Source organism: Apis cerana, linkage group LG11 (assembly GCF_029169275.1).
Source record: "Apis cerana isolate GH-2021 linkage group LG11, AcerK_1.0, whole genome shotgun sequence".
Taxonomy (NCBI): Eukaryota; Metazoa; Arthropoda; class Insecta; order Hymenoptera; family Apidae; genus Apis; species Apis cerana.
The window spans coordinates 13,372,501-13,386,513 of NC_083862.1; the positions used below are offsets into that span (position 1 = coordinate 13,372,501).

Genomic DNA, 14,013 nt, shown 5'->3' on the forward strand with positions numbered 1-14,013 from the left:
TTTGCCCTTTCTCCGTTTCTTTTTCTCTCTCTCTCTCTCTGTTTCTTTTGGGGGGGAGGGGGAGGGGGAGGGGCCCCGCGCGCCCACGATCCCACGACGACGGGGGGCGACGAGTGGAAACTGGGAATATATGGCCGAAAACTGACGTTCCAGGTCAGCAGTCGAGCGTCTCGAGTGGTGATAATCGCCGCGTCGCGCGCGAAATCCGCGACCCCCTTACGAGAAGGGGAGGTCTTCCTCGGGCGACTCGTCGTGGTACTCCTCGTGGTCGGACGTGTGTCACAAAACGTCGCTTGGTTGCCGTTGCCCGATACCTATCGTGGGCGATAGCTGCCCCTCCTCGACCGCGACGGTCTTCGGATCCTCGTCCTTCCACTTGTCCATGGAGCGGCGTCGAGCGTTCATGAAGAAGTTGCCGACCGTGGTCGGCTCCAGGCCCAGCTGCCTAGCGATTGTCACCTGCATCTCTTTCGACGGCCTCTTCGTCTCCTGGAAAAATCGGTCGGAAGATGGTCGGTCAACAAAGCGAAACGGATTTTTATCGAAATATTTTGGGATCCGACGCGAGGAGGGATGAGACGTGTAAAGAAAACGTTGTTGAAATCGCTCGAGTAACAAATGTTCGAATATTATTTTAGATCAAACGAATTATTTAATTCATTAATGAGTTTTATATATATGGCGAGGAATTTATCAGTTCATAGACACTGAATATTTTAAAAGGCGCGTTTTAAGGGGGCCGAGGAATTTCGAGCAACCTATTACCGAATTAGAATTTAAAGCACTTTGTTTGCAGAGCAGAGTTCCTGGATCGATGAATATTCATGCTAGCTTCTGAGATTTGCCAAGGGTTTAAGGTAGCCTTTCGGGGTCTCCAGAGCTCCCCGCCCCCCTTCCCTTCTCTGACGAAACTATAATAAACCTCGCCGCTACTCCATAACCACCCACACATAACCATCCCCATCCGATCTTTTAAGTTGTATTAACTTGAAAAGGATCCACGACTCTTTCTTCGAAAAAAGAAAAAGAAAAAGGAAAAAATTGAATCCGATAAATAAATATCAATGGGAGAAAAGAAGAGAAAAGGAAAACTCGAGCGTAAATTACGCCCTCTTCGCCTTTCGAAGAAACGCATCGAACGGAAACCTTTGTGCGCCCACTACTTCCCTCTTCCCTTTGACTTCTTCCTCCGCTAAATAAATATTCATCCTCCCAACTCAACCTACAATTCTTCTATTCCTATCCGTCCTTGTTGCATCGAGTTGTATCTCAATTTACTTTTTCATACGCGGTTCGATATTTGTTAAGCAACACGCGTATTTTCACTTATCGATTGCCTAATTAATCCCGTAAACGCATCTCTCGTGTTTATAATTAATAATAACGGTGGATTCGCTACTATTCTCCGCGAAGAATATCAATATTTTTCTTGAATCGAAGGATACAAGATTGCATCGATATTTTAATGGATATTTTGATCGAAAAGTAATTTCGTTTTTCTTTTACGCGATCGTGAACAGTCGAATTCGACAAATTCGATCTCGTAGCGATTTCTCGAGTCGTTGTTCGTAGGCTTGCTTCGATCGGTGCGTTTATTTCGTCTTCGTTTTCGTTCAATTGAAACGAAACTCAATGCTTGAACAGCATTCTTACCTTTTCGATAACAAAAAAGATAATATATGTCGAAAATGCTCCTTCTCGTCTTTCATCTTGTGTTATCACGCACGAAAAACATAACCGCGCACAGAATCGTACGAATTTTTCTTATAAACAAACTACCATGAAATTGCAACTCTCGAAATATATAATAATAACACGGTTTAGAATGAAGTTGGCTGGATAAAACGTTCGACTAGCGACACTCGTGCGAAAAAGTGAAATTACTTTTCGTACAACGCAATATCTATATAAACGTTCGACTAGCGACGCTCGTGTGAAAAAACGAAATTACTTTCCGTACAATCTAATATATATATATATAAATGAGTTTCGTTAAAAAAATATTGAAAGATCCAAAGGAATTCCAAGTTTTTCCTCATTCTTCTGAGAAAAGAACGAGGGGGGAAAGGATTTTTTTGGTATCCACTTTGTCCTACTACCTTCTGCACGAGGCAAGGAAGTACGAGCCGCGGGAAGGAGAAGGAGGAGAAGAAAACCGCGGTTCGTACGAACGTAGCAACGTGTGTAAACATTTGTCGTGCATGTGGTAAACGCTGGCCTGGCACGCTTTCTTCCCACGCGACGTTTCTTACTCGACGTAGGTCGATCAATAACACGGACGGAGCAGCTATATAGAGAGCGAGTGAGCGAGAGGAGAGAGAGAGAGGGAGAAGGTATCGATTGCTCGAAGGAACAATTATTACAAACCGTGATGCGCGTGCACCACGAACGCGTTAATTAACGCGTTTAACGCGGGAAACGGACACCGGTTTTAAAAAAAATTTCGACTTCTTCTCACGGATCGCGAGAACAGGACTGAATACGATAAAAAACGACGAAGAAGATCGTATCGAGGGGAATTACGTCTTACGAATATTCTTAGAAATTAGGAAATATTTAAATTAGAAAATTTGGAAATCCTTTTCTTTTGTCTCGCTAGCTAAATTTACACTCGAAATTTTTTATAAACTAAAGCGAATATTGGTAGAATTACCTGAATAATTCATACGAAGAAATCATTCGATCAAACTAATTACAATCTTAATATTCTTATTAGAATTAGAAAACGTTTTGAATCGATCTGGAAATCCTTTTATCCTCGAAATTCAATTTTTTTTTTTCTCTCGATGAGCTTCCAACAGGAGATTTAGACTCGAAATTTTTTTATAAAGCGAAGATCTGTGGTGGAATTACTTGCATTCACCCAACTTGGGAAACAGGATAGACGTTTAAGGAACTGTATCGATATCCTGTCCTGGGTGTAATTCACCGCAACGTGTAACGCAACGAAACGAAGGTCTCTACGTCTACGTCTACAGGGGGGAGAGTAGGGGGCGTATCAATTGTTGGAAATACGGGACACTATCGGCGCTAGGATCGTGATTATTCCTTGACAGCCCCAGTGTGCGAGCCTGAGAAATCGAGAGAGGGGGTTGCATCATACGTGTCATGAGTAGGCGAAGGGTGGATCTCGAAAAACAAAACCCTGAAATTATTTTCCCTCTCTCTCAACCCTTTCTCTCCCATATTTAAACACGTTCGAATTATTCTTCGAATAATTATGCGATTATTCGATTTTGAAAAAAAAAACAGATAAGCTTCGCCCCATTTCCCTTAATTATCTGAGGAGGGGGGTCGAGTGTTTCGAAAACTTCGTGGTGTTAAAAGTCAGGGGATGAGAGATGGTCGAGCGTCGAGCACGCGTGGCTGATTGGAGGGAGTTTAAAAGTCGTATAATCGGGGGGAGGGGGGGATAATAGAATCGGAGAAAGATTCGTTGCAGTGGCGTTTAACTGGGCTAAGGTCAATTCGCCAACTATTTGGCATAGTTCCAAAGAGTGGGAACAACGCTTTTCCCGGAACGCAGTGATTTTCATACTTCTCGAAATTAACTCGACTCCCCCCCTCAAGAATTTCGAATTCTCTTTGGAAAAAAAATTAGTAGATTCTATTCCTCGAAGTGGCGACTTTTTCGAATATAAATTCCATATATCTTCGATTTTCGAATTATTAAACCGAGGAAGTATAGAAATTGGATCTATATATATATATATATATATATTTATAAGAGTTACGATCAAATTTAAATCCATCGAATCTCATTTACTAATTCACCCCTCGACGGATATCGAATAAAACGATAGATTAGAATTATATTAATGTAGAAACGGTGCGAGCCTTGATCAAATCCTAATCAAGCCTAATGTAAAGCTCGTTTGATTAAAATCCAAACTTAATCCGGGCGCTCAATTTCGATCGTAATCCGTGAGTCGAAAAGCGAAACGCGGGCCACAAGTAGGAGCGATTTCCTCGATTAGCTTGATTCCAGGGAAGGGGAGGGGGGTGGTCGTAAAAGGCGAAATTTCAGGGGAAAAGGGAAAGGAAAAACTCGGGTTTCTCGAGGCTCAATTTCTCGACAAATCGAAACAAACTCGAAACTTGTTACCAGGCGTGCCTTTCGAGGATTGTAGAATGTTACACTGCGAATGGAGTCGAATGGCCGCGATATCGACGGTTTCGAGTGAGCAGCCGCGAATTCCGCGCCGTCATCACAGACTTCTCCTTTCCTCTAGCAGCTCTTCGACCAACGACGAGACGCCACCGCCACGAGACACGGATAAAATATAAAGCCGTCGATTATTATTGTTCAGGGAGAAAATAAAAACTTGAAATCTTTTTTTTCGCAGGAGAAACGAGTCATAAAGCTCGATCCTGGATTTTCAAATATCGAGCTTTTATTTTTCCCTCCCTTTTTAATCAACGATAAATTACGTCTTGGATTCTAGATTTTTTCGTAAGTGGCGCGCGAAATGAAAGATGCATACGAAACAAGACGGAAGTGCAAGAATGATCGCTCTGCTCAGATCGAAGAGCGCGCGGCCAAGGAATCGGCCGCGAAATTATTCAACGCGGATCGATCGAGGCGGGTTTTACGCGCCTGACGCAGCTGAAAAGCCTCGACGTCCTCCCAGCGTCGTCCCGCTGTCCCTCTCCCCTCCCCCTTCTCCCGCGTTTTTCTCCGCGTGCACGCGAGAAATCAGCCTCTCTTTATGTACAATGCGCTCTGAGAACGCGGTTCGAAGAGAGAGAGAGAGAGAGAGAAAAGAAAGGGAATCGAGTTAATATTTCGAGAAATCTTAATTGATATTTTCGTTGGTATTAAATATATAATATTTCGAGAGACAAAGCGTAGCTCGAGAGAGAGAGAGAGATTTTAAACTATTTTTCAAGGGAGAATTTCGAGAAGGAAAAGAGAAAAAAATTATTTTCATCTCATTTCGCTATCGAAACAATTCGAGCAGAATGTATTAAATTTTCGAGAAGGTAATAAAATATCGATCGATCCCTACTTGACCGATCGAGCGATTGAAAGAAGATACAGCGCGTAGGAATGATTTCGTATTTTTAAACGGACTATTATACGGAGTCGGGTGAAGCAAACTGTGAATTGTTACCGTTGAACAACGGACGCACATTTTGTTGAAACGCGTGAGAATAAAGTTTGTTACGTTATAGCGGGCATATAACTCTTCGCTAGCGACGCATTTATCCGTCGAATCGAAACATTTATTTCATTTCTTTCTTTCTTTCTTTTCTTTTTTTTTTCTCTCTTCCTTTTCTTCTTTTTTCGCTCTTTCATCGAGGAAAAAAAAAGTATCGTCGGTTGAAGGCACGAACCGAACCCATAATACCGAGGGCATCGCCTCTCTCTCTCTCTCTCTCTCTCGATTGTTTTCGCCTAACGCATACGTGAGTCGATCGGTTATGCGGATAACTTACACTGAACGCATATATGGGTTCATCGTTTGCAAAGGGTTAATCGTAAACTAAAATACTCCGTGATCGCGTCACGGTCTCATTCACATTCCGCCCTATTCCGTTTATAATATAATACATGGATTACTCGGCAGACGTTATTACCGACCGAATTCCATCTCTTCTCGATAATATTTATATACACGATAAACCTGCCTTCGAATACTCCTCGATCAAAATCAATCTATTCAGAAAATTTCCAGACTCGAGAAATTTCATTCATTCCATATAATTTTTCTGCGATTTTCGTTCAACTCATATATATATATATATTATATATATATCGAAATTCTCCCTTCCCAAGCGAATCAAAGGGCCGTTTCAAGATGAAACCACTCGACTCCCCTTTATCGCGACCCGATGCAATGCGGCACCGGTTACACGGTGTCCATCTATCGTAATTTACCAGCGTTGTCATTCCAATTGCGTCCTCCATTAAAAGAGCGTGCCGCTAATTCGCACGTACGATTTCTCGAATTTTTTCTCACGCGTGCGGATTCGAGGCGTTTTTGAAGCTTACGGATATATTCGTTCGAAGAAACACGATAATTAACGAAATCCATTCTCTCGGTAGAGGGGAAGAGGGAAGAAAATCATCGAAAATATTAGATTCAATAACCCGAAGGAATTTCCTCTTCAGAAGTGTAAGAAGAATTTTCCTAGCCTCTAGAAATTATGCGGATTCTAGAAAATCGAATATATTCGAATATATTGTATGTATAATTTATACATATTAGAGAAATTTTTATTATTAAAGAAAGAGGGGGGAGGTTCGAGATATAGGAGAGGGGAGGTGTATAAAATTCGAGGAGAAGGTGCACACGATCCGAGCATCCTTTCCGCCCGGGACAATGGAGAACACACGTTAGAACGAGGTATCGATCAAAAACGCAGGTTAAGTTATACAAGACTTACTTTAAAAATAGCCTGTAGAGTACGGCGCTGAAGGTCTGTGAAAACCAGGCGCGGTTTCTTGGGGGCGGGCTGTTGGTGTTCTGCCTGGTTCGCCATCTCGTCTTTCCTCTTGCATGCTGCAAAAATTCAGGGCGGAATCATTCCATCTGGATCTTATTATCGCAGGGAAAATTTCGCGAAAATTTTTACGAAGATTAAGAAAAAATCGTCTCCTCTAATCTAACCAATAACAAAATAATCTCGATCGATTAGAAGAAGAAAAAAAAGGAAATGATTTTGAAATAATATAAATATATATATATGTACATAAAATATAAACAAATAAATTGCGATAAAAGTCGAAAATCTCGAATCAGAGAAATTTTTCTCGGTAGTCACTTCTTGACGCCAACTAACTGCTAATTAACGGATGAAAAAAGGACGAGAGGAAGAGAGGTGAGAAAAGGAGGAGAGGAATGGGGGGGATAGGCCGGTGTTCGAGGTGATCCTCTTCCGGTTGAGTAGCCATTCAAGGAAACGTTTCCCAAGATTTTCAAAGGATGAAACTGACTACTGTCGAGAGAAGTGGGGGGAGGGGAGATGGGTCGAGAGGAAAGAGACGTTTCTTTCTCGTGTTTCCGCTCACGCGCGCATAGGTGGCGCGCGTGTAACTGATCGGCCCAATTAAGACGAATTAAAACGGAGATGGAGAACGGGTGGAGGGGGGAGGGGTTTGATTTGATCGTACTTACCTCCGCGTTGTGGAATCTGTGCAGCTGAAAGCAGAAAAAAAAGAAGACAAATGTGAATCAATGGTGTACTCATTTCAACGACCCGTTTCATTTTCATTTATTTTTGTCTTTTGCACGGGTCGTCGTGATAAATAATAAAAAAAAAAAATAAATATATATATATATATCTTGTTCTCGACTGTGTGCAATGCTTTTTTTTTTTTTCTGTTATGTTCGTGTTTCTTAGATAGATATCTTTTTTTTTCCTTTTACTTCAATTTTAATTTTTTTTTTTTTTTTTTTCCTTTACCTAAAATGTTCTCTGTTTCATCGAGCAAAAAATTACTTGCTTTTTGCAAAGTACATTTTCTCAGCCAAAACAAAAATAATAATAACAATAACAATAATAATAATAATAATAATAATCTCGATACTAATGCGAATATTACATGGATACGTACTTAATAATATACATATTACATAATTAAAAGAAATGAAAAATAGACTGTCAAGGGTATATATATATAAAATATATATATGTATAAGAAGTAAAAAACACGTACAACAAGTCAAGTGGAGAGAAAAAAAGGGGGGGGCGGGGCGGGGTTGGGGATTCGCTTGCATACCACGAATAATCTGATAGTACTACAGCTCATAAACATCTCACTAAAGGGCAAAAAAAGGGCACAAAGGGGGGGGGGCGTACACGTATATATATATATATATATATAAATAATTATATATATAATCTGTGTATACATGTGAGACGATGCAAGAGTGTCAAGAGAGATGCATTTTCCTTGGAGTTTCTTTTTCTTTTTCTTTCTTCCTTCAGTGTCCGTGTAATTGGTTCGTTTTTCTTTTCTTTTTCTTTTTCTTTTTTTTTTTTTTCGTGTTTCCTTCGAGTGAGTGATATGTCGTATACGTTATGCCTTGTTTCGAATCCGAGTGGTATCGTGTCTCGTCGTTTCTTTCTTTCTTCTCCCTCCAACCGACCAAAATATCCGACCGTATATCCGCACTCGAAAACCGGGGAGGGGGAGAGGCGAGAAGGGGGAAAATCGACTTCTCGAAAATCGCCCCTTCCTTCACGGAAATATAAATTTCTGATCGATCGATTTTTGATTAATTCGAACGTCTCCCTGCTCCCCGGATCCGGGTGAGATAATTGGAAAAATTTCTAAGCAGCAAGGATTCACCCGTTCAATCCGAGTCCCGCCTCTTTTGCTCGCGGGTATATCCTTCACGTTTCGAGAATATTCGAAATTTCGAGAAATTTTCACAACTTGGAGAGGGATTCTTTCAACGTAACGAACGTATTATCCGCCACGAGAATTGGCGCGCAATAATCACCGGCCGTTCCTCTTTGGCGGAAGGTGGCGCATAATTGCGAACGAGAGAGCGGTGGAAAGCGATAAAAGGGAGGGGGGGGAACGGGAGAAATAACGTTTACGCGTCAGCGTCGTACGAAATTCCGATCGAGCGAGCGATATTAGATTAAATAACTCGTCAATTTTTCCCTTTGTCCAGGCCTCGAAACTACTTCGAAATCGTTGGAATTTTTCCCCCTCCCCCCTCCCGATAATAGGCCATCCTTTCAGAATTGGAGAGAAAAAAAAAAAAAAGAAGAAAAAAAAAAGGAAAAATCTCGTTCGAAGGAAGAAGGGAAATTACCCGCCTTGGACAAAAGTCGGGAGGGGGCGCAATCGAGCAATTATAAATCCATTTTTGCACGATCGATATCTCGATAAAAATTCGACGAAAAATCCTTTTCCCACTTTGTCCCGTCACAAAGGAAAGTATAGAGAGAGAGGGGGAGGAGGAGCGGGAAACTGGACTTCTTGGCTCTAAACTGAAACAAAAAAATGATAAAAAAAAAAAGAAGATTCGAAAAAAACCGAACGAGCGATCCTTTCCTTCCGTTTAATTAATCTTAAAATCCTCGTCCCCGAGAATCGAAAGATCGAAAGGCCCCCTCCGCGAGTTGAAATTTTCTCGATCGACGACGAAAAGAAAAGAAAGGAAAGAATTTTAACGAAAACAAAAAATGGAGGGAAGATTCGACGACGGGCCTCGGCGTGCCATTGGCACATGAAGCCGGCCGATAACGAGTGAAAGGAGAGAGACAGAGAGACAGAGAGACAGAGAGACAGAGAGAGAGAGAGAGAGTTGGACAGGTGGACAGGGACGAAAAATTGACGCGTTCGTTATTACGAATGGGCGAATGGAGCATAGACGGTCCGCGACAATCGAGGACTCGCGGACGGCTCCCTTTCTCTCTCTCCTCTAACCTCCCCGTTTGATTTTTCACCCTGTCACCCTTTTTTCCCTTCTCTCGTTACGTACACTCTCTGACCGGCCACTTTCCCCCCCCCCTCCCCTCCCCCGGAAACAGAGAACCACTGGAAGGGTAATTGGAATTCTTGGACAGGATAGATTGAATTTTCAAGGGAAGGGAGGGAGGAGGGGGGCGGAATCGAGCTGATGCCGATTTTCAAAAAAGAAAAAAAAAAATCAGTTCTCGAAATTATTATTCTCCCCCCTCCTCGACTTGGGTCCTCGAATATTTCAAATCTTGGATCCGCTCGAAAAAAGGGGAGAGAGAGAGAGAGAGAGAGAGAGAGAGAGAGAGAAAAAGGTCTATTCTTAACCGCCGTTGAGAGTGGATAGTGGATATCGGGACGGGCCGATGACAGTAGGGTAGTCCGGGGAGGAGGGGGAGGGACGTTAAAATTGTCAAGCGGAAGAACGGTCGCGTTGTCAGGTCTCGTATCCATCGTAGCGAGAACAGAAACTCGAAATGGATGCAAGCAAGAACCGGATGTCACGAGCGAGCGGATCGATCGAAGGATTCCAGAAACGGCTAAGTGGGCCAAATCCAGTCGGGCGCACGGCGCGATAAAGCATTAACGAGCTCCCTCTCTCTCTCTCTCTTGCCTCCTCCTCTCCTTCGTTTTTTTCCTTCTCTTTTCTATCCTCTATCCTCAGCTCTTCCTCCCTCCAAAGTACAGAGAGAGAGAGAGAGAGAGAATCTTCCACCGCGAAAAACTACTTTTTCGGAAACATAATCGACGACGAGCAGCGACGACGCTTTGTGAAAAGCCGGCGAGCGGCCACTTTGACGAGCCGCCCACCGAACACAGGCGATCAGGTCGCGCGGAAAAATTTGATCGGCTCGGCCGGCCGACGTTGCCGTTGTCGAGATGCCTTCGCTCTGTGCCCGACGCCTGATAACGGGAACCATTTACTCGGGCGAATTTTATAAAGGGAGAGAGAGAGAAAGAGAGAAAACGTGAGAAGAAGAGTGAAGAAGAAGAGATTTGTTTCCAAATCGATTCTTTCAAAGAGATTCTTTTGCAATGGAGAAAACGTTAACATTTTGAAAGCACGATGAGGGAAAGAAGGAAGGAGGGAGGGATCCGTTAAAAGCGGCCGCGATCCGGAATCGGATTCACGTACGATATCTGCTCGTAACGGATGGCCGTGGGCCAATCAAAAGGAAGTTTGTCAGAGAGACTTGAGCGTGGCACGTAGAGACGTCTTCCTCTCGTGTATAAACGGAGGAGGAGGAGGAGGAAGAGGAGAAGGAGGAGGATCGGTGTTCCGTGTCGCAGCCGCCACCTCTCCCCTCCCTCTCCCTACTCCTCCCTTTTTCCCGAATAACTCAAGAATGATTGGATTTGGAGCGAGGAGCCCGGTTGGCGTCACGTGGCACCAATAGCTTCTGCTATATAATAAAATAATACACGCAGAGAGACCGCCACCCTGCATTTACATGGGCCACGTGATCTCGATACTCTCTCTCTCTCTTTCTCTCTCTCTCTTTCCCTCGATACCTCGTGTACGTCCTTGGAATCGAGTTTCCAACGAAAAGAATTCGTTCTCAAAATGGTTTTTCAATTTCTTTCTTTCTTTTTTTTTTTTTTTGATTTATGTTTTTCTGGACGAAGAAATTTTCTGGACGATCGATATCTCTTTCGCTCGAGAGAAAATAAAAAAGAGGTTACTTTTCTCGTATTCCGATTACGAAATTTCTCGAGAGGTGGTGGTTTTATTCGCGAGCCGCCGTTTAAACTCGTTTTCGAAGCGATGTTTTATATTTTATGAAGTTGCCCGATATACATAACCTGAGACTGAAACGTGCGCCGTTTTTAGGGAAATTTCGCAAGCTGTTCCGGAAATTGAATTCCGCTTCATTTCCGTTAATCCATCCGTCGCAATTGCACGTATTATCTTGATTTTGAAAGTTTGTCGTCCTCTATCGCGATTGAACTCCGCGTTGGACGCTTCGTCCCCTTTATTTTTAATACGGTTACCGGTTGAACGAGCGCGCTAACGCTCAGGTGGGTTGCATGAAAACTTGAAAGAGTTGGTAAGGGCTTTTTCCAGGAAGAATCGAATGAATTTACATTCGTTACAAAAAGCTTCTCGTTAATCGTATTTTTCTCTTTTCTCATTGGCTCTTTTTTCTCTCCTCCCTTTTCTTCTTCTTTTTTTTTATATCTCTCTTCTTCTCCTTTCCTTTCGCTATTTTACTCGTCTTTCTCTCTCTCTCTCTCTCTCTCTCTCTCTCTCTTCTTTGTTTACAATTTTTTATTTACTTTTTGTGTTCCATTCTCCTGTTCTTTTCTCTTCTTTATTTGTTGTAATTTTTCCCCTATTTATCCCTTTTGTCCTCCGTATACTTTTTTCGCTGTTTACAAAGCTGGACTTTTCCGTGTTCCACTTAGACTTATTTATATGCTTTTTTCCTGTTTTTACCACCTCTCTCCTTCCCCTTTTCAGGATTAACCTTGTAATAATCTACTTTTTTTAATCCTTTTTAATGTACCTATTCTTTTTTAATTCCGTTTTCCATTTTTATATCCCAGCACACAAGCTAATTTCTCCTTTATTTTCCCCTGCGATTTCTGTATTTTTATCACGCACTCTGTAGAATGGTGGTGAGAGACTTGGTACAACAAAACTCCGCGCGTCTCTGCAGTAGAGTCTTTCTCCCCCCTTTCCCTTCCATTTTTGCCTGATAGGCTCACATTCCGATAGAACACCATCCACCACCACTCATCCATATACACCGAAGAGATATCCTTTCTTCTCTCTTCTTGGGATTTTCTCGCTTCGCGCTCAGATTTATGAAGGCAATTCGATTTTATCGTTTATTGCTAGGAACTCGCCGATATTCGTGGCGTTCTCACTCTCTAAGTGAAGTTCTACTCTCTTTTTTTCTTCTCTTACATAGTTTTTTTTTCACTAGTTTTTCTTTCTCCTTTTATGAATGTAAAAGTTCTAAAATATCTATATACAGTAATTAACCATTATTCTTTTCGTTAATCGGGTCAATTACATATCATCATATATTTTCAGAGATATCTAAATAATTTCCATGGATTTTTTTTTCGTGGATATGGATTCATCAGTATTTGGGTCATTCCTCTCTATTAATTCTAATTTGATCATAAGTCCATCTCATATATAGTAGTCCAAATAATAGCGTTGCATCCATTCGATAATAGGAGAGACTTATTTTTATTTCCTAATTGATTTGGATGATCCTTCTCCCCTCTTCTTCTTTTTACGCAATTATTCATTCAATTTGGCAACATAAAGTTACAATAAGAGCTTGAGAAAATTAATAATGATTCTTTTAGAATTTTAAAAATGTAGAAAAATGAGAAAAATCTTCATCGGGTTTCGAACCCGGGACTTTCAGATCACGAAGCGGAGACTATACGCTCTTCGCCAAATCGTTCTCTCGATGCTTTAACGTAACACTCCCTCTTTTGTTCGACACAGAGATGATCTCTAATTCGTTTGTTTCGTCGTTCCTTTAAGAAATTTAATCTCCAACATCCAAGAATCAATTCAATGAATCCACGAATAATTTCCTTTCCTGCGAAAAATCGGTTCTCGTTCGTTCCTCTTTATAGATATTCTTTCCATCGTATCTCATTCCCGCTAAATATCGTCAGCAACGTTCGCAAACTGTCCGCGATATACCACCACCTCACCTTCGATTTCCCTTCGACGATAACCCTCCGTAGGAAGGGTATAGAAATTTAAAACCCCAATTTATTTTTCGCTCGACTTTGTTAGCTCTGGGATGGGATCCAAACTATCCTAATTCCAAACCGATATTCGACAAATTTACCGCCGTACGACATGCAAGTTTCGACGAAAGGGGGGGGAAGGAGAGAGGAGGGAAGACCAGCGTTCCATGGAAACTGGAAAGGAACCTGTCCATCGAGATTGATTTTTTTCCCCATTTTTTTTCCCCGAGCGAATTTTTCGCGACCGCAGATCGGTTTTTTCTTTTTTTTTTTTTCCCCTCGGCTAATTAACGATTCTCCGGTTACAAATTTAATTGCGAAACCGAACGCGACATAACCGGACTCGGTTCCGCGTTATCGATCTGTTCGACTGGAAACTGTCGAAAATGGCGGAATTCTATTTCGAGAACGCACGATAGCTAGCCTACTTTTTATTCAAATCTGCAATCTTCGATCGAAAATAATTTTCCGCTCGATCGAAAGATTGCATACACGATGCTCGAACCGTTTGGATAGTATTTCTCGAAACGTGAAGTAAATAAATGGCGAATCGCAACGTCGTATCTTCTGGTCGGTTGAAACACCTCTTTCCTCGAATTTTTCGCGAGAGAGAAAAAAAAAAGGTAACCGCGGAGTAAGTCGATCGAATCTTCGCCTCGAAGATCGGTCGCCAACAACTCCAACCAGACCAAGATCTCTTTTCTCCCGTAAAAAAAATTCGTGTTGTTTCGTGTTGTGCCCTTGATGTGATCCGATCCCATCCAACCCTCGACGCGTTCCTTTTCTCCCTTAAGTTTCCAACGATGTCGAAATTTCAAATGAAAAAATTCCAATATATATATATATATATATATATATATATATAT

General features: G+C 41.9%; 1 protein-coding gene across 5 annotated transcripts in view; it reads right to left on the reverse strand.

Annotated features, from left to right (window-relative positions):
- LOC107995933 (AT-rich interactive domain-containing protein 1B) overlaps positions 1–14,013 on the reverse strand; it is a 67,616-nt gene that overhangs the window by 5,469 nt on the left and 48,134 nt on the right. For 2 of the 5 annotated variants that reach the window (XM_062082089.1, XM_062082091.1), the window contains 3 exons: positions 7,122–7,145; positions 6,391–6,506; positions 1–489 (listed from right to left, as the gene is read on the reverse strand). The exon at positions 1–489 is cut by the window's left edge and continues 5,469 nt beyond it. In XM_062082089.1, the coding sequence (XP_061938073.1) occupies positions 280–489; positions 6,391–6,506; positions 7,122–7,145 (350 nt within the window). In that variant the 3' untranslated portion in view covers positions 1–279. The remainder of the gene's footprint in view (positions 490–6,390; positions 6,507–7,121; positions 7,146–14,013) is intronic. The other 3 variants (XM_062082092.1, XM_062082093.1, XM_062082090.1) reach the window with 2 other exon arrangements.